This window comes from Brassica napus, chromosome A9, assembly GCF_020379485.1.
Source record: "Brassica napus cultivar Da-Ae chromosome A9, Da-Ae, whole genome shotgun sequence".
In the NCBI taxonomy this organism is placed as follows: Eukaryota; Viridiplantae; Streptophyta; class Magnoliopsida; order Brassicales; family Brassicaceae; genus Brassica; species Brassica napus.
This window is the reverse complement of record NC_063442.1, coordinates 43,249,162-43,266,589: the sequence shown is the minus strand read 5'-3', so window position 1 is coordinate 43,266,589 and position 17,428 is coordinate 43,249,162. Positions and strand designations below refer to the sequence as shown.

Below are 17,428 nucleotides of genomic sequence, written 5' to 3'. Positions count from 1 at the left end.
CAAATATTAACTGAAACTTATGTATGAAAAAGAGTTTTTAACTATAAAATAAATTTTACATAACATATGCAAAACAATTTTAAAACAGTAATAAAACGATTTTTTAATATTTTGTATTAAATTAAAATATTAAATAAAGCTTGTTGCAATGTACGGATCCAAATCTAGTATATTATAATATATCAGTTTTTGCTCAAATCCTAAAGGCATCCACGTCGGCAATATGAGGGACCTACGCTCTGGTTTTTTTTATTTTTAAAAACATTAATATAACATATCATAAAAGCCCACTACTCTTTTCTCGGTCGTTTGCGACGCTTAAGAACAACTCTAATTTATTGCTTCAGAAGCTCAACCATCGTCCTTACATTCACCAAGGCAGATAATAAATTATTTCAATCCAGATTTTTCGTTTTCAATCTTTTTCAATTGTTATTGTTACTTCAATTTATAATTTGTATTCCTCTTCGTCGTCAGGTTCACTCTCGATTTCTAGGATCTGATTTCGTTTTGATGTTCGTTGAATGATCTTATAGAGAAACATGTACGATTCTTTTGGCCTGTTAAGAGTTCTGAGAAGATTAAGCATCATCAGTTTTCTTTTTGTTCTCCTTGATTACATGTTTGAATATAGCTCAGGCAACCGGGGCTTCTAGCTCTAATGGTAAAGGGTTTACAGCTGTGAGTACCGCCACCTGGAGAGAAAAATGTTGTAGACTTTTTATATCATGCTTCTTACATAGACGTGAGGAAAAACATGATCATTCTGTTCTTTTCAGATTTTGTATTTGGAAATTTCATGAAAGAGTTTCAAGTTTTGTTCTTCTTTGGCAGTTTGATTTCTGAGACAAAATCCTTTCCACCAAGATTAGCAGGCATAGCTTCCACAAGCAAGGTTTGGGAGTAGGGAGGTCAGGTATTTCTATTTTTAACCTCTTCAAGTGATTCTTTTAGTGTCGTCACCAGGCATAGTCATATTCTCAAAATTGGACTTCTTTGTACACCAGAGGTCGCGCACTGTAATCAATGAGCTCGGGTCTCTGAAACTGGAATTTGACAAGATATAAGCCTTTGTAATCAAAGTTTTACGAGGAGATGACAGCTTCGGAAGCAAAATATCAAAAGTTTTATAAGCCTTTGTAGACCAAGGTACGTATGATCTTTGATCCTGTGATAACATGAAATCCCAACTACTGAAAGTTTGATTAATATAACTTCGATTTGTTTCTTCTTACTTAATACCTCAAGAGTGTTGTGTGTTCTAATTTCTGAAGTTGTTCTAATACCTCCGACGACTTGAAGCCTTTGCGACATGCCTTCCCCGAGAACCGAGGAAAGGACCATTTTCCACCACCACGTTCGCGTCGTTAGGGAGGGGATATCCACGTTGGAGAAGGTGCTCCACTGAGTCACGCACCGCCGTCGTCGTGGAAGGATCGCCGGGGGGTGGGAAAATAAGATCTGGAGTCACACTTTAGCTCTAAAAGCCAACCTCCATCACTACCGCTGCTCCTCTCGTATTCCTCCAAAATTTTGTAAATCCTTATAGTGTAATGGTTTCAGACTTCTATTTGTTCCAGATGGGTGCTAGGTTCGAAGCCACACACATATTCTTTTTTTTTTCAAATTTTATTACATTCTTTTAATAATGATAATAAGTGAAATCATTAGTCAAGAACTCAAGATACAACCGCATTTTGATACATATTAGTTTCTTCCCTTTTTTTAACAATTTTGATTTTTGTATATGTTGAATTATATTAAAATGTTAAATGTGATTTGATTCTTCATTCTTCTTTGTCGTTTAAACAAAATTATGTCCTTTATTGTTTATTGATTGTTGCATTTTTCACTTTTATTGTAACATGTCACTTTTTTGTAAATTAAACTTAGTGTTGATGTAATTTAGATGGGTTATAATTTTTTTTAAAAAAATTGACCAATGGATTGTAGAGAACAAAAATTAATTTTCATGAATAAAGTGTTGAAGTTTTTATTTTTATTCTGAAAGAGATTATTTTGATTACATAAAAAAGAAACAAAAATTATTATAAGTAACAGGCATAAAACATTTAGTGCGCTTTAGGCGTCAACTATGTCCGGACCGGCACTGCATACATTGCGTTTTTTTTATTTATATATATATATATATATATATATTACTAAGAAAATAAAATTAAAATATATCTTTTTATATTGGATGCATAATTGACCCCGATATGAATTTATTTGCATTGGTAAGGGTTAGGTTGACTGCAACTGCAGGTACGATATTTAGGGGGTTTAGAGTCTTCACATTTACTGCATTGATCAACAAGTCGAAAGTATTTGGTTTCCTTGGAATCATTGAGACAACGCTGTATTCCATTATTTCCGCAGGTTCCACGACCCTTCATTGTAACGTTACACTTGTAGCGAAGAGCTATTGCTTCTCCTGTTTTATAGTAACGATGGAAAGAAGATTTATTTAATAAATAAAAATTAGTTTTCTTTTGATAATGCAGAAAATTGAAATCAGGTTGGAAGTGCGTTTTTTTATTTATATATAAATATATATATATATTACTAAGAAAATAAAATTAAAATATATCTTTTTATATTGGATGCATAATTGACCCTGATATGAATTTATTTGCATTGGTAAGGGTTAGGTTGACTGCAACTGCAGGTACGATATTTAGGGGGTTTAGAGTCTTCACATTTACTGCATTGATCAACAAGTCGAAAGTATTTGGTTTCCTTGGAATCATTGAGACAACGCTGTATTCCATTATTTCCGCATGTTCCACGACCCTTCATTGTAATGTTACACCTGTAGCGAAGAGCTATTGCTTCTCCTGTTTTATAGTAATGATGGAAAGAAGATTTATTTAATAAATAAAAATTAGTTTTCTTTTGATAATGCAGAAAATTGAAATCAGGTTGATAACTCTATTTTCCGAATGGTTAAAAAAAAAACTCTATTTTCTGCAAATTATTAGTCATAAAACAAAAATTAATATATGCCTTCTGGATAGCTCAAAACGAGCAACAAATCAACACAAGAAACAAGTCGACAAAAAAAATCATGTGAAACACAAGAAACAATGAATAAAATAGGAGACTTCATGACTTATTATTTGATCAGAGATATCATAAAAAAAATGATTTATCTTTTTGTTAAAAAAAAGTTTCTAACGCTCATAATATATATACACAATAGATAAGATAAAATAGTTTGTTTAATTACACTTTTAAAAAATAGAAAAATAAAGCAATGTCAACGAAATTAACGTGATCATCTTGTTTTAATATTTTTTACACTAAATTTGGAAATTTCAAAATCATAGTTAACTACGTCAATATGAAGATTAAGAAATTCAATGTATCAAAAAATTATTTTCATGAAGATTTTTTATATTATTAAAAATATTATTAAAAATATATAATTTTAATATTTTTTAATTAGGATTAATAGTAATTCAATGAACTCTACTATTTTTTTCAAAATTAAATAATAAAAACAGAAATATAGGAAACTTCGTAGCTGGATATCTGATAAGAGAAAGGATAAAAATGAGTTTTTAATTTAAAATTATGTAATAAAAAAAAATTTAGGTTTTCTTTTGATAATGCAGCAAATTGAGAATTGGATTGATAATTATATTTCCTGCAAATTATTAGTCATAAAACGAGTATATTGATATATACCTTCACGATAGTTCAAAACGAGCAACAAAACAACACAAAAAACAACGAAGAAGATAGAAGACTTTTTTTTTTTGGTCTAAAAGATAGAAGACTTCATGGCTCAATATCTGATAAGAGATAGTATAAACAATGATTTGTAATTTTGTTTTAAAAAAAAATTCCTAACATTTTTAATATATATACACAACAAATAAGATAAAAATAGTTTATTTTATTCATACTTGTGAAAAATAGAAAAATAGAACAAAGTCAGCGAAACTAACGTGATCAACCATTTTTCATATTTATAGTTTTAGAAATTACAAGATCAATATTGACTATGTCAATCTGAAAATGAATGGAATAAACTAAGGCTGCAATTGGATGTACATTTTTGAAAACTATGTGCAATGAGACATTCATGAAGATTCCACAAAAATATTACAATTTGATTGGAATGAAAAATAAAATGTATTCCACTAATTCCAATTGAATATATGAAAGCAATCTAATGATCTAAGTAAAAAAAAAAGCAGAAACAAAAAATAAAAATAAATTAAGAATTATATAAAATAATAACTTTTGCTTACATACACTAAATATATTTTCATTTCACTACATTCCTGCAAAAAAAAAAAACTACCATTCATGTTTTTTTCTTTCTAACTGCCACTATTCAATTTGTATGTATTCCATTTTTTTGGTTGTTGGTTGGAGAAATGGGAAGTAAAAGAGAAGAAGAACGAAACGAGAAAATTATTCGTGGACTTCTAAAGCTCCCACCAAGTCGTCGCTGCAATAACCTTGAAAGTATTTTATCTTTCTTCTCTCTACTGAGTTCGCAACTGATGAGCTTCGTTGTTACTCTTTGACTTGAGCTTAGGTAATAGGAAACAGGGGCGAAGCCAGAAGATACTTGGCATGGGTGCACTATTAATAAAAAAAACATAGAAGATAATCAAACTTGAGTTAGCGTGGGTGCACAACTTGCCTTTTACCATTTTACCTGTCAAATTCTACTTGTTTTAAGCTTAAAATTTTAAATTTTATTATTTCTATGGATGCACATGCACTCTCTACTCATAACCTGCCTTCGCCCCTGATAGGAAATGTTATTGATCTTTAGTGTCCTCGAAGCCTTCTTCTATACCTGATTAAGTGAAAAGTTAATTACTCTTCTTAATTTCCCAATATGGAATATGGAATTTTGCATACTCCCCTTACATGGTTCCACTTTTTCTTTGCATTTTTCTCTTAGATGTTTATAAATCATCCACACTCAAACGGTTATCAGTTATTTTGTTTATGATTGATCTAAATCTTCATATGCAGGAAGAATCTTGGCAGCCTGTAAATGATCAAAATCCATTTGATATACCTTATGATTCCGAGTACGTAGAGCCCTGTCCCCACATGTCTTATAATCATCCACACTCAAACCTGGTTATCAGTTATTTTGTTTATGATCGATCTGAAAATCTTCATATGCAGGAAGAATCTTGGCAGCCTGTAAATGATCAAAATCCATTTGAAAAAATACATGTGGTTGGAGAGAATTCTATTTTACTAAAAATAAGAAAATAAATAATTAAAATTCATTTATTTATTTATGCTGTCATTGTTTATAATGGTGATAACTGTTTTACTCTTTGGAGTAATTACCCAAATGTAGCCACTACAGGAGTGAAGTTTAAACTGAAACCTATAAAAACAAATATTACACACCAAAATACATGCTAGTTACTCAAAAACTTAAGAAAATAGTTCCACCTTTTTAATTAAAACATTGATATTGATTACCAAAACCACCTCAAACTCCTCCCCAAACAATAGATACATCCGATCAAAGATGGAATGTGTACAATATTGAACCATATAGTAAAAATGTCTTCATAAATAAATAACGCATCAAATTTAGCTAAAATTTGTCATATTTATTTAAAATTTTGCAAAATAAAAAAAATGTTACTAATTGAAACTTTAATCTCTAAATTTATATTTAAAATTTTACATTACTTAAAATGTTACAAAATCATATTTTAGATATTGATATTTTTAAATCGGGTATGAATTGATTTTTAACGGATCAGATCTATTTGTGTTGGTTCTTTTCGGCTTCATTTCTTCCAAGTATAAAATTTTTTGATCATCTAGATACTTGTAAATTTTCAGGTTCGGTATTATTGGTTCGGTTCGAGTTCGAATTTTTAAATCCAGGCGAAATGCCCAGGCCTAGGTTTTACCTTTTAGGTGTTAAACTTTTGTGATCTTACAAATCGTATGGCTATGGATTGAAACCCTTTTGCATTTAGAGAAGAAGTGTATACAGTACATGAGAATTTTTTCCGACATAGAATAAAAGAAAAATATTTCATTTTATTCACACTTTTACCCTTTTAGCCGCGTAAAAAGTTTCCAGCATGTGGGTCCGCATGCCACGTGTCACATTCCCTCTTTCGCTTCATCGCCATTGGATAATAAAACAAACAAGGTCAACACAGTGGCATAATCGTAATTCGATTCCCTCTCTATTTCATCGCCGGCCAAGTCCTCCGTCGTCACTTTTCACTACTTCCCCTCACCAAACCGAAGAATCTCACGGCGAAACGATGAAGCATATCTTCAAGAAGCTACACAGAGGCGGCAATCAAGATCAGAATCGGACCAACGATGCAGCAGCAGGAGCTCCACCGTCGGATCAGAATCGGATACAAACCGCCGCGAATCCTCAATCAGGCTCAACGGAGTCGATTCCGGCGGCGAGCGTAACCGCTTCTTCGACAACAACCTCTCCCGCTCCAGTCTCCGCCGCCACGACGAACCGTTCCGATTACATATCGTCAGAGGAGGAGTACCAAGTCCAGCTAGCCCTAGCGATCAGCGCTTCGAACTCGCAGTCCGGCGAGGATCCCGAGAAGCATCAGATCCGAGCCGCGACGCTTCTGAGCTTAGGAAGCCATCATCGGATGGATCCGAGGAGGGATTCGTCGGAGGTTATCGCCCAGAGGCTATCGAGGCAGTACTGGGTAAGTTGTTCTCGCTGATACAGGTAAAAGAGGGATGAAGACACGTGGCAGGAGATGAATGGAGTTTCATAGGTTATAGAGAATGTTAGCAGAGGAAAAGATTCAATCTAAGAAAAATTGTAAAAAGTTTGTTAGGACAATTTGTATGCATTGTTTCTTCTTTGAACCTGTTATAATGCTTCTTCTCTTAGGAATACGGTGTGCTTGATTACGAGGAGAAGATCGTAGATGGATTCTACGACGTTTACAGTCTCACCACAGACTCAGCTAAGCAGGGAGATATGCCGTCCTTAGAACATCTCGAGAGCAATCGAGGGACACGTGGATTCGAAGCTGTGGTTGTGAATCGTCCCGTTGATACTTCTCTTGACGAGTTGGTGCAGATTGCGCAGTGCATTGCGCAGGATTGTCGTTCCGCTAGCGTTGACGTGCTGGTAGAGAGGCTGGCGGAGCTTGTCACAGGGCATATGGGTGGATCTGCGGAGGATTCGAGTATTGTATTGGCAAGGTGGACTGAGAAAAGCAGCGAGTACAAGGCTGCGTTGAACACTTGTGTATTCCCTCTTGGTTTTGTAAATATTGGTCTCTCCAGGCATCGTGCTCTGCTTTTCAAGGTTATCTTCCAAACGCCTCTTCCTGGATCTAGTTTGCAGTATGAATATAATTGTGACAACCCCTCCCGCTCAGAACCCGGCTCACAGATCCCTTACATGTGAGCCCTCACTCATTCCCCATGTAGTTTATTATTGATGCGTTTGGCGTTACTCGAACCCAATACCTCACCCTTTAACAACACTTTCACATGACAAGTTGTGACCAATTGACAGCTTGTCATGGGTTCGAGTAACGCCAAGCGCACCAATAACCTAATTATGGAGTCAGAGAGGATTCATAATGGAGGGGTTAGGGTCGGTGTCCTGCGGGATGTGAACCTGGGCCACGGGTGGATAGTTCCCATGGGGCTGGTTGTCACAATAGTTTTATAATATGATTAGAGATATATTTATAGCATCATTCCGCTTAGGCCATGATTAAGCACTCGAGACATAAAAAGTAAATAATTTCTAAAATTGTAACTTTTAGAGATGATTTGTTGTACATATAGATATACCTTTTGTCGCAGCGAATGCCTTGTGACGTGAATTGAATATTGAGACGGTTTGTTGTACATATAGATATCTTTTGTAATTTCATTGAGTTTCAACCTCTTGCACTGGAATCTTCAGCTTACCATTGATTGATAGTATAGGTGGTACCTTGTTTGAATGAGACATCCACAACTTTTTTTTTTTGCACCTAGGCAGATGCCTTTGCTGCTTATGCTATATCTTGTTTGATAGAAATTAATTTGTGGGCAGTTTACTTCTCCCAATGTAGGTTTTGGCAGATAGTGTCCAGTTACCTTGTAGGTTGGTAAAAGGTAGCCATTACACGGGCAACGAGGATGATGCTGTGAACACAATAAGGCTTGAAGATAATAGGTTCTTTCATTCTTCTCACTATGATTCCAGTAATGTTTCATTTTGTATTTTTGTTGCGAAGATGTAACATATCATACCTCCTTTCAGAGAGTACTTGGTCGATCTTATGACGGATCCTGGGACGCTTATACCTGCTGATATTGCGATTGAGCCAAATAACTCGCATGGAAACAAACTTCCCACTGCTCAGTTGTCCGATGACTTTCGGCACTCGGCGCCAAAGCTTTCAGAAGGTGAAGGCAGTAGTCAGAGTTGTATAGCTGACAACAATTCTTCTTTGGATAGAAATCGAGAGTCTGGAATCAGGAATTCAGATTTGAGAGCTTCACCTTCTAGCGTAACTAGTTCGAGCCAGTTGGAGAATATTTCCTTGAATACAGTTGCAAAGGGGAGTCGAGGAGCCGTAAATGATAGTTCAAGAACGAACGTGAACATAGTTCCATACAATCAGAACACTGAGGAAGACCCAAAAAACCTTTTCGCAGACCTTAACCCGTTTCAGAACAAGGGAACCGACAAGCTGTTTATGCCCACTAAATCAGGGTTGAATAATGTTGATGATTTTCATCAACCAAAAAACAATCCTCTGGTTGGTAAGTCTCCTGCACCGATGATGTGGAAAAACTACAGTTGCAATGAAGCCCCAAAGCGAAAGGAGAATATTCTCCCGAAACTCCACCGTGATCCTCGTTACGGAAACAATAATTCCTCATACGCTACCTCAAGCTCCGGTGTAGCGGTTTCGTCAAATATGCATGGTAGAAACAATTCCACTTTTGTGTCACCTGTTGTTGCTGCACCACCACCCTTCAGTTCCAATGGAAATCAGTTCACACCAAGTATGGTAGATGATATGAATAGAAACACCAGCAGTGAACTAGATCTCCAGCCTAATGCTGTTGTTGGATACCAAAAGGATGAATCTCACGTTGACGATCATAGAAAGTACACAAGTGATGACATATCTACTGGGTCTGATCCGAGGCTTAAGGATCATGAAAGCACGAGTTCCTCTCTTGATTCTACATCCTACCGGAATGATCCTCAAGTTCTTGATGATGCTGATGTTGGTGAATGTGAAATCCCTTGGAAGGATCTTGTAATTGGGGAGAGAATAGGATTAGGTAATGAGGCCTTCCAGTTATATTCTTAAATCTCCGAAATATTAGTCTAGCTTTTTGGGATAGCTATGTTCTAATGTTTATCTTGTTTTGGTTAGGGTCCTATGGGGAGGTCTATAATGCTGACTGGAATGGCACGGTTAGTTTTTGCAGAACCTTACAGTTTGACTTCATAAAATTGCTGTTGTAGTAACTTTCATCTGTTATTTTTTTCAAGAAATTGCTCTAAGTTAGTTCAAATTTGTTATCGTCTGGAAGATTTAAGAGTGTGTTAAATGACATGACTTCAAACAGCTAAATGCAGCGTTTAGGTGAATGTGTGGTCTTTTGAACACTCAAAGTAGTGATTGTGTTCTTTAAGTGAATAGTTTTTGAAAAGCACTTTTAGATAAGCTTGTTTGATCACCAATTCATCAGGGGCATGTATGGCATCGTCTGTTGCTATCTCATCAGTACTAGCTGTTGTCTTTTTAGTTTGTTTAGCTTTAATAATTTTCCTTACTTAAAATAGCTATGCCCGTGCGGTAGTATCTCATCTTTTATCCGATAAGTGGAAGGCTTCAACTTTATTTTTCTGCGTCTTTGTTGTGGTTGAATTTAGGAAGTTGCTGTCAAGAAATTTTTGGACCAGGACTTCTCAGGAGCTGCTTTGGCTGAGTTCAGAAGAGAAGTAAGGCATAACTTTCCCTTGCATTTGTTTACGAGCTCATAAAATTCTCATAATTAATTGTTGAAGTCAGGGTTTTCTCCTGAAGTAGACTACCAATTTATATTTTTGGTTGAACCATAGTGGCCTATGCTGCAGCTGCATATATATATTTGCCATTCTTATTATTAATATTTCCTTATCTAAAGGTACGCATTATGCGAAGATTGCGACATCCAAATGTTGTTTTCTTCCTTGGGGCGGTTACTCGTCCTCCGAACCTTTCCATTGTCACTGAGTTTCTGCCAAGGTTTGCCCCATCGTCTTGTTATGAAAATCTATTCCATTTGAGACTTTTGAGCCTCAAAGATTATATATTTATTATTTCTATTACAGAGGAAGCTTGTATCGCATCCTTCATCGGCCCAAGTCTCAGATTGACGAGCGGCGCAGGATCAAAATGGCCCTTGATGTGGTAGAAAAAATAGATTCCATTTATCATATTCCAAGCTCCCCTTGGCTGATTCCTTTAATATAGTCACTGAATTTCAGATCACTTGTTAATTTTTCAGGCAATGGGGATGAATTGCTTACACACAAGCACACCAACAATTGTTCATCGTGATTTAAAAACACCAAACCTTTTGGTTGATAACAACTGGAATGTTAAGGTACGTAAACATTTTTTTTCTAATCTGTCTAACTAATAGGCTTGTTTTCTCTGCTGTTGAAATTTTTATTTTCTCTCTAAACTTGCAGGTAGGTGATTTTGGGTTGTCTCGCTTAAAGCACAATACTTTCTTGTCCTCAAAATCAACTGCTGGGACGGTGAGAATACACAACTCTTTTATCCCTTGATAGAGACATGCAATTTCCAGCTCGTAATCTGAGGGGTATGGCTCATTTTCTGATGAGAAGCATTTTGAATTTTGTTAGCCCGAGTGGATGGCTCCGGAAGTTCTACGCAATGAGCCCTCAAATGAAAAGTAAGTAGCTTAGACGCTCTCAGTTCGGTACTTGGTTCTTCGTACTTTCACCTTTTCCAAGGAGAATGCAATAGAAAATTCATGGTGGCTTCGTTTTCCCGCAGGTGTGATGTGTACAGCTTTGGGGTGATTCTATGGGAACTAGCGACATTGAGATTGCCATGGAGAGGAATGAACCCAATGCAAGTAGTAGGAGCGGTTGGTTTCCAGAATCGGAGGCTGGAGATACCAAAGGAACTTGATCCTGTGGTGGGAAGGATCATCTTGGAATGTTGGCAAACGTAAGTTGCGAAAACAAAACTCAATCAATACACTTAAAACAGAATCTACACAGAGATGACAAATGAAGTATTCTTTTTGTGTTTGGTTGGGGCAGGGATCCGAATCTGAGGCCGTCGTTTGCTCAGCTGACGGAAGTGCTGAAGCCATTGAACCGGCTCGTGCTTCCTTCACCACAGTAGTTTCCTACTGGTGAATATACGAAAGACACGGTTAAATCATATACAATTGTGCCTGCCTCCTCATAAAATCATTATCAGCCTACGATATGAGGAATGTAAATGAAAAACCACTTGACTATATATATATTGTGGTGTATTTTGTTATAGAAAAAGCCGCGATGCTGTGCTTATTTTATTGGCTTATCGGTCAGAAGCCAAAGTAAAAAAAAAAAATCATCAAATTTCAATAATATAATCCGGTTTATTGATGGTTCGATTGTAAAATGTTTGATTTGTGTTACCAATCAAATCCAACATAACAGTGTGTATTGTGTTGATGACAAACACAGGATATGTTTAAGGATCCAATATTTAAAAAAAAAAAACTAATATCCGGTTTGATCAATAGTGAGTTGTGTTCCAGATCTTGTTTAGGGAAAATGAAGATTATTCATATACTGGTGGTAGTAGTGCTTCTCTGTTGAGCCTCAACTTGGGGAGAGACGAGTATTCACACGAACAATTGGGCTGTCTTAGTCTGCACTTCTCGATTCTGGTCAATTCTTTCTTTCTCTCACTCAGTCAGTTATTAGCTATAGCTTTGTGTTGTTCCATTGATTTCACAAATGGGGTTAAGGTTTTGGAGTTTAAATCTATTGGTTGCTGTGATTTGATTTGATGATATATGTTCTCTGGTTTAACTACAGGCACATGGCCAATACACTCTCCCTCCATAGGTTAAAGCTCTCTCCCTTTTATGCTGGAATAATAACCATTCTTGGATGTAGTTTCTCTTCACATTCTTGTTCTCTTTTACTTTTTTTTTTTTTTTTTTTATAGGACAGTCAAGAGACTTGGAATACCTGATGAACGCATCATCCTAATGCTCGCTGATGATATGGCCTGTAACTCTAGAAACCAATATCCTGCTCAAGTTTTTAACAATGAAAACCACCTCCAAATCAACCTCTACGGAGATAACGTTGAGGTAGGTGAATTTTTCTCTCTTGAGTAGCTAGCTATATATTAGATAATCTCATTTCCAGGAGAAAGGTTGATTGTGTAATTATCATTTTCACTCGGGTAGATTATCGTGGTTACGAGGTGACAGTTGAAAATTTCCTGCACTGGGCGTCACAGCCATATTCTACTCTACATGACTAGCCATGGAGGTGATGAGTTTCTCAAGTTTCAAGATGCTGAAGAACTCCAGAGCCACGACTTAGCTGATGCTGTCAAACAAATGAAAGAGAAGCCTAGGTTTGTTTGTTTCTCATTTAAATGGTCTTTCTTAAGTTCATGTGAGACTATATTTACTTACTGTTTTGACAAATCTAATGACGTGGCTAGCTCAGATTCAAGGAGCTGATGATTATGGTTGATACTTGCCAAGCTGCCACTCTCTTTAACCAGGTACATCTCTTAGTGTCACATTTTTTTTTCTGCCTTTGGAGTTAATATTTTGATATTCATCGTGTCTTTACGAACAGCTTGTTCTTAGCATTGACATCTAATCTAATCATTTGGATACTTCTCTTACGTTGTTAAACATTTGTTTTGGTAGCTTCAATCTCCTGGTGTTTTGGCAATTGGTAGCAGTCTTAAAGGAGAGAACTCATACTCACATCACCTGGACTCAGATGTAAAGTGCCATTCACTATTTCATTAATGCAAAGTCGTTATATTGTTTGGGGATTGTTTCTTGTTTTTTTATCATTGTATAAATCTCCAATTCTAATATTGTTTTTGCTTCAGATTGGTGTATCTGTTGTAGATCGGTTTACATACTACACTCTTGCCTTCTTTGAGAGGCTCAACATATATGACAATGCATCACTTAACAGCTACCATAAGTCGATAACAATGCAACTTCATCATTGTTAAAACTGATGCGCCTTTTTAGCTGAACTCTCTGAGTCTTTTGTGCAGTTTGTTTAGTTCCTATGATCCGAGCCAGCTAATGTCTACTGCCTACTACCGAACTGATCTTTACCAGCCAAAACTGACTGAGGTAAGGAGGAAAGTGATTATTCATTGTTTTGTCTTACTATTATGTTTAACCAAACCTCAGTTTTAGTTGCTGGTTCTATCTTTGATGAACTATCTCTGTCTTGAGATGATTAATGTACTCACTTGTTATGGGATTTTAGGTACCGGTGACAAATTTCTTCGGTTCAGTTATGGAGACCATTCATACTGATTCAGCTTACGAAGCCTTTTCAAGTAGAGACTCAAATAGCAAGATCAAATCCGACATGCCACTCAATGAGCCTTCCGTGCACGCACGGTCTTAAAGAAGATGTTCACCTCAGCATAGCGGTGATGGTTCTCGTTGTAATGGTGTCATCATCTTTGTTATGATGCAGCCAGGCTCTTAGGATAGGACGCTCATTATCATCATCATCTCCACTTCACTTAATCTCTGTTGTATGATCTTAATTGTTGCAGCTTCGCATCAATGTATTATTACTTTTATCACAATGCTTTCTCTGAGGTGAATAAGAGGTTATTGGTTTATATATTTTGATTGATTTAGAAATTTATATAGTATTTATAAGTCCTGAAGGTTTTTCTCGGATTTGAGTTTTTGTATTTTCAACTAAAAAATCTATTCAAATCCATTATAAAATTAAATATGGTAGTAAATCTGAATGATTGAATAACACTTGATTTGATATTGAATGCATGAATTATTAAACAAATAACACATGATTTTAATACAAATTTGAAAATCATAGAACCAATAACACTAGATTTAATTTGGATTTTCAAATTCATTAAAATACAACAACCAATAACTTTTTGCTCTTGTCAACTTTATACAAAGGTTACTACAAATGTTAGTTAGACTTCGCTTTTTTGACAGAGTTGACTTGTATTTATGTAAGTAAATTTCATTTAATTTATGTTATTGTAGATTTAAGATTTACATTTACATAAACTGATTTTTTACCAGCAAAATTTTCCATTTGATTACATGAATGATTATAGTTGGAGGAACATTTACTAGGCGAATTTATTTCTCATTACTACTACCCTCTAATCATACATTTATGGTCAGATATATTTGCTTTACATATTGAATTCCATAAACTTGGAAAAATGTAAAACGAATAAATTTACATATAGAAAAACATTATGCATTTATGGTAAATAAAAGTTTTTTATCGACTTAAAAAAGAAGAAGTATACACAGAAGATATTATATCCACATAAGCCACAAGGTCCACAACACATGAATCTAGCCTATCTTTTTCTGCATCTCTCTGATTTTGAGTCTGACCCGTCACTTGCTTCTTTTAACTGACGGCTCAATCTTAAAATCAAAGAAAGTGTGGTGTCTGTGTTTGTACTACAAGACACAACACAACAGTTATCACATTATTTTCACATTCCTCTTACCTGTACTCTCTCTATCACTCATGTCTTTATTATATATTTTATTCAATTAATCATCTCTCTCTCTCTCTCTTTCTCTGTGCTTCTCTCTGAGGCCATGATATTAATTAGTTGTCTCTCTGCCTTTGCAGTTTGCAAGCATCTCTGTGGATTCTCGTTACAACCAATATTGCTTCTCTAAGATCTATCTCTCTTTAGATCCGTCAGTGATGGCGAATCTAGTCCCTGGTGTATTACTCAAGCTCCTCCAGCACATGAACACCGACGTCAAAATCGCCGGAGAACACAGGTCATCTCTCTTACAAGTCATTAGCATCGTCCCTGCTCTAGCCGGAGGAGAGCTTTTCTCAAACCAAGGCTTTTATCTCAAAGTCTCTGACTCCTCTCACGCCACCTACGTCTCTCTCCCTGACGAGCAAGATGATTTGATTCTCAGCGATAAGCTCCAACTAGGCCAGTTCATTCATGTTGACAGAGTTGAGTCTTCTTCCCCTGTTCCGATTCTCTGTGGCGTTAGGGTTGTTCCCGGTAGGCATCCTTGTCTCGGCACTCCTGAAGATATTGTAGCTACTCAGTTCCTCAGTGGTAATGGTTTGAAACCAAAAGAGAGAGTTAAGGCAACTGCCAAAGGAGGAGTGGTTGCTCCTAATAAGAGTGAGTCTTGTGAGAGTAAGAAACCGTCTTCTCTGTCCAGAGCCAAGTCAGGTTTGAGTTTGGATGTAAGAAAGGAACCATTGAGGAAGTTGAAGACTTCAAAGTCAATCCCTTCTTCTCCCACTAGCTGTTATTCTCTGCCTACTTCTTTTGCAAAGTTTGCAAATGGGATTAAGCAGCAACAGACGGTGAAGCCGGAGAAGGGGCGGTTTCTTCTCAAAGTGGAGAGTCCCAGTGTTGGGAAGAAGCTTCCTCTGATTAAGAACTTTGTGCAAGGGATTGAGCTTGGAGCTAAGGCCTTGAGGAAAAGCTGGGAAGGGAGTTTAGATATCAGAGCTTCAGATAGCTCAGGGCTGAAGAAGCTTACCAAACGTGATACAACCCCTGATGCCAGGAGTTTAACAGTAAGCTCTCTTAGGAATAAACTGGTTTGCATCATACATTTTGTCTGAATATCACTTGTACAATCTTGGTTTCTAGGCACCGAGGAAAAGCACATCTAGTGAGAAGTTGCCTAGTAAACAGGAAAGGGCTAATGTATTTGCTAAATCATCAAAGGAGCAAAGTAAGACTCAATCAACCAAGAAGGTTGAGGCAACAGGAATAGTGGAGACCAAAGATAAAACTAGTCGGACTAAGTCTATAACCATAGACAAGAAATCTACTACAGAGAATGGATTGCCTGGGAGTTTAGTCAAAGTCCCTGTTAATAGTAAACGATTAGCTTCTGCTAGTACCCAATGGAGTTCACTACCTTCATCTCTTTCAAGGCTAGGACAGGTACGAATGTAACATATGCATCTATGTAGTACATTCATCTTACTGATGTGAATATTTGCAGGAGGTTTTGAGGCATAGAGATGCTGCTCAAGTTGTTGCAATAGAGGCCTTGAAAGAAGCTTCAGCTTCCGAGAGCCTACTTCAATGCCTCATGTGCGTTAATCTCTAACAAATCCATATATGTTTTTTTTTCTGCTTCTAAACTTTATTATGCTTCTCCATTTTTGTAGTATGTACAACGATCTTATGTCAACGGCTAAGATGGATGATCCGTTACCGGTAGTTGAGCAGTTCTTGAAGCTCCATTCCAGTTTGAAGAACGTTCAGATAGTAACCGAGTCGTTGTCTAGATTAGTGTCTTCAACATCTTCTGTAGAAGATGAAGCAAACAGATCTGAGGAAACTGTGAAAGCGGCTCTGGAGAAGCAGAAGTTAGCAGCCTCTTGGGTCCAAGCTGCGTTGGTCACTAACTTATCAGCCTTCTCTGTCTACTCCACCAAACCAGCCGCGTCCAAGAGCAAACCAGTGATCATACTCGAGAGCCAGGGCAATAACACAACCAGTAAACCCCGTGGAAATGTCCAAAACCGGCCAACGTTTGGATCAAAGCTTGTGGCACAAGGCATGATCCGTAAAAGCAGCCAAAAGGCCACCACGGTTGCAGCAGGATCAGAGTCTCCACCGCCGAAGTGGGTGAAAGGAAATGGTCTGAACGAGGCAACTGATCTGGCAGAGAAGTTGCAAACGGTGTCTCAAGACTGGTTCTTAGGATTTGTAGAGAGATTCTTGGACGCAGACGTTGTGGAGACAAGCTCGAACCTGTCTGATAACGGGCAGATAGCTGGGATGCTGTCTCAGTTGAAGAGTGTGAATGATTGGTTAGACGAGATAGGGTCGAAAGAGAATGGAGAAGGGTTACAAGAAGTGTCGAAGGAAACGATTGATGGATTAAGGAAGAAGATATACGAGTATCTTCTGACGCATGTGGAGTCAGCAGCTGCAGCACTTGGTGGTGGCTCTGTTTCTTCTCCTAGACACAAACCAATTGAAACCAAAGCAAAGAGATAGATAATGAAAGAAGCTTCTACTTATTTGTATATATGAAAACTGGCGGCCAAGATGAAAGCCTACCGACGTGAATTTTTTTATTCAGACATACACTTAGTAAAGAGAGCCTCTTGGCTCAAAAGATTTCAATATATTTTTTTCACAGACTTAAAATGTGT

General features: G+C 36.8%; 3 protein-coding genes and 1 long non-coding RNA gene across 8 annotated transcripts; all 4 read left to right on the top strand.

The window, feature by feature from the left end:
* Nucleotides 1-279: 279 nt before the first annotated feature.
* Nucleotides 280-1,792, top strand: LOC106420008. Of its 2 annotated transcripts, none has more exons than XR_007316726.1 (4): nt 280-745; nt 835-916; nt 1,008-1,149; nt 1,303-1,792. It is a non-coding gene; the product is annotated as an uncharacterized LOC106420008 (long non-coding RNA). The 2 variants fall into 2 exon arrangements; XR_007316725.1 differs by having other exon boundaries at nt 283-745; nt 1,275-1,792.
* Nucleotides 1,793-5,955: 4,163 nt separating this feature from the next.
* On the top strand, nt 5,956-11,571 carry LOC106420133 (serine/threonine-protein kinase EDR1-like). The gene is made up of 13 exons (XM_013860972.3): nt 5,956-6,695; nt 6,887-7,309; nt 8,073-8,176; nt 8,264-9,300; nt 9,396-9,436; nt 9,899-9,967; nt 10,153-10,253; nt 10,340-10,418; nt 10,516-10,614; nt 10,703-10,771; nt 10,880-10,929; nt 11,034-11,210; nt 11,306-11,571. Exons 1-13 carry the CDS (start codon nt 6,090-6,092, stop codon nt 11,388-11,390), a joined length of 2,940 nt encoding a protein of 979 aa, XP_013716426.2. The 5' UTR covers nt 5,956-6,089; the 3' UTR covers nt 11,391-11,571.
* A 191-nt stretch (nt 11,572-11,762) lies between these two features.
* LOC106420135 (GPI-anchor transamidase) lies at nt 11,763-13,890 on the top strand. 4 transcript variants are annotated; one of them, XM_022691578.2, is made up of 9 exons: nt 11,763-11,925; nt 12,077-12,106; nt 12,215-12,357; nt 12,481-12,629; nt 12,725-12,782; nt 12,934-13,011; nt 13,125-13,222; nt 13,299-13,380; nt 13,520-13,890. In XM_022691578.2, the coding sequence occupies exons 3-9, from the start codon at nt 12,253-12,255 to the stop codon at nt 13,661-13,663; spliced, it is 714 nt and encodes a 237-aa protein (XP_022547299.2). In that variant the 5' UTR covers nt 11,763-11,925; nt 12,077-12,106; nt 12,215-12,252; the 3' UTR covers nt 13,664-13,890. The 4 variants fall into 4 exon arrangements, with proteins under 4 accessions (XP_022547299.2, XP_013716428.2, XP_048597841.1 ...); XM_013860974.3 differs by having other exon boundaries at nt 12,210-12,357; XM_048741884.1 differs by lacking the exon at nt 11,763-11,925 and having other exon boundaries at nt 11,929-12,106; nt 12,210-12,357.
* An 867-nt stretch (nt 13,891-14,757) lies between these two features.
* Nucleotides 14,758-17,418, top strand: LOC106377020. The gene is made up of 4 exons (XM_048741880.1): nt 14,758-15,826; nt 15,903-16,202; nt 16,264-16,355; nt 16,433-17,418. Exons 1-4 carry the CDS (start codon nt 14,978-14,980, stop codon nt 17,268-17,270), a joined length of 2,079 nt encoding a protein of 692 aa, XP_048597837.1. The 5' UTR covers nt 14,758-14,977; the 3' UTR covers nt 17,271-17,418.
* Nucleotides 17,419-17,428: the final 10 nt, after the last annotated feature.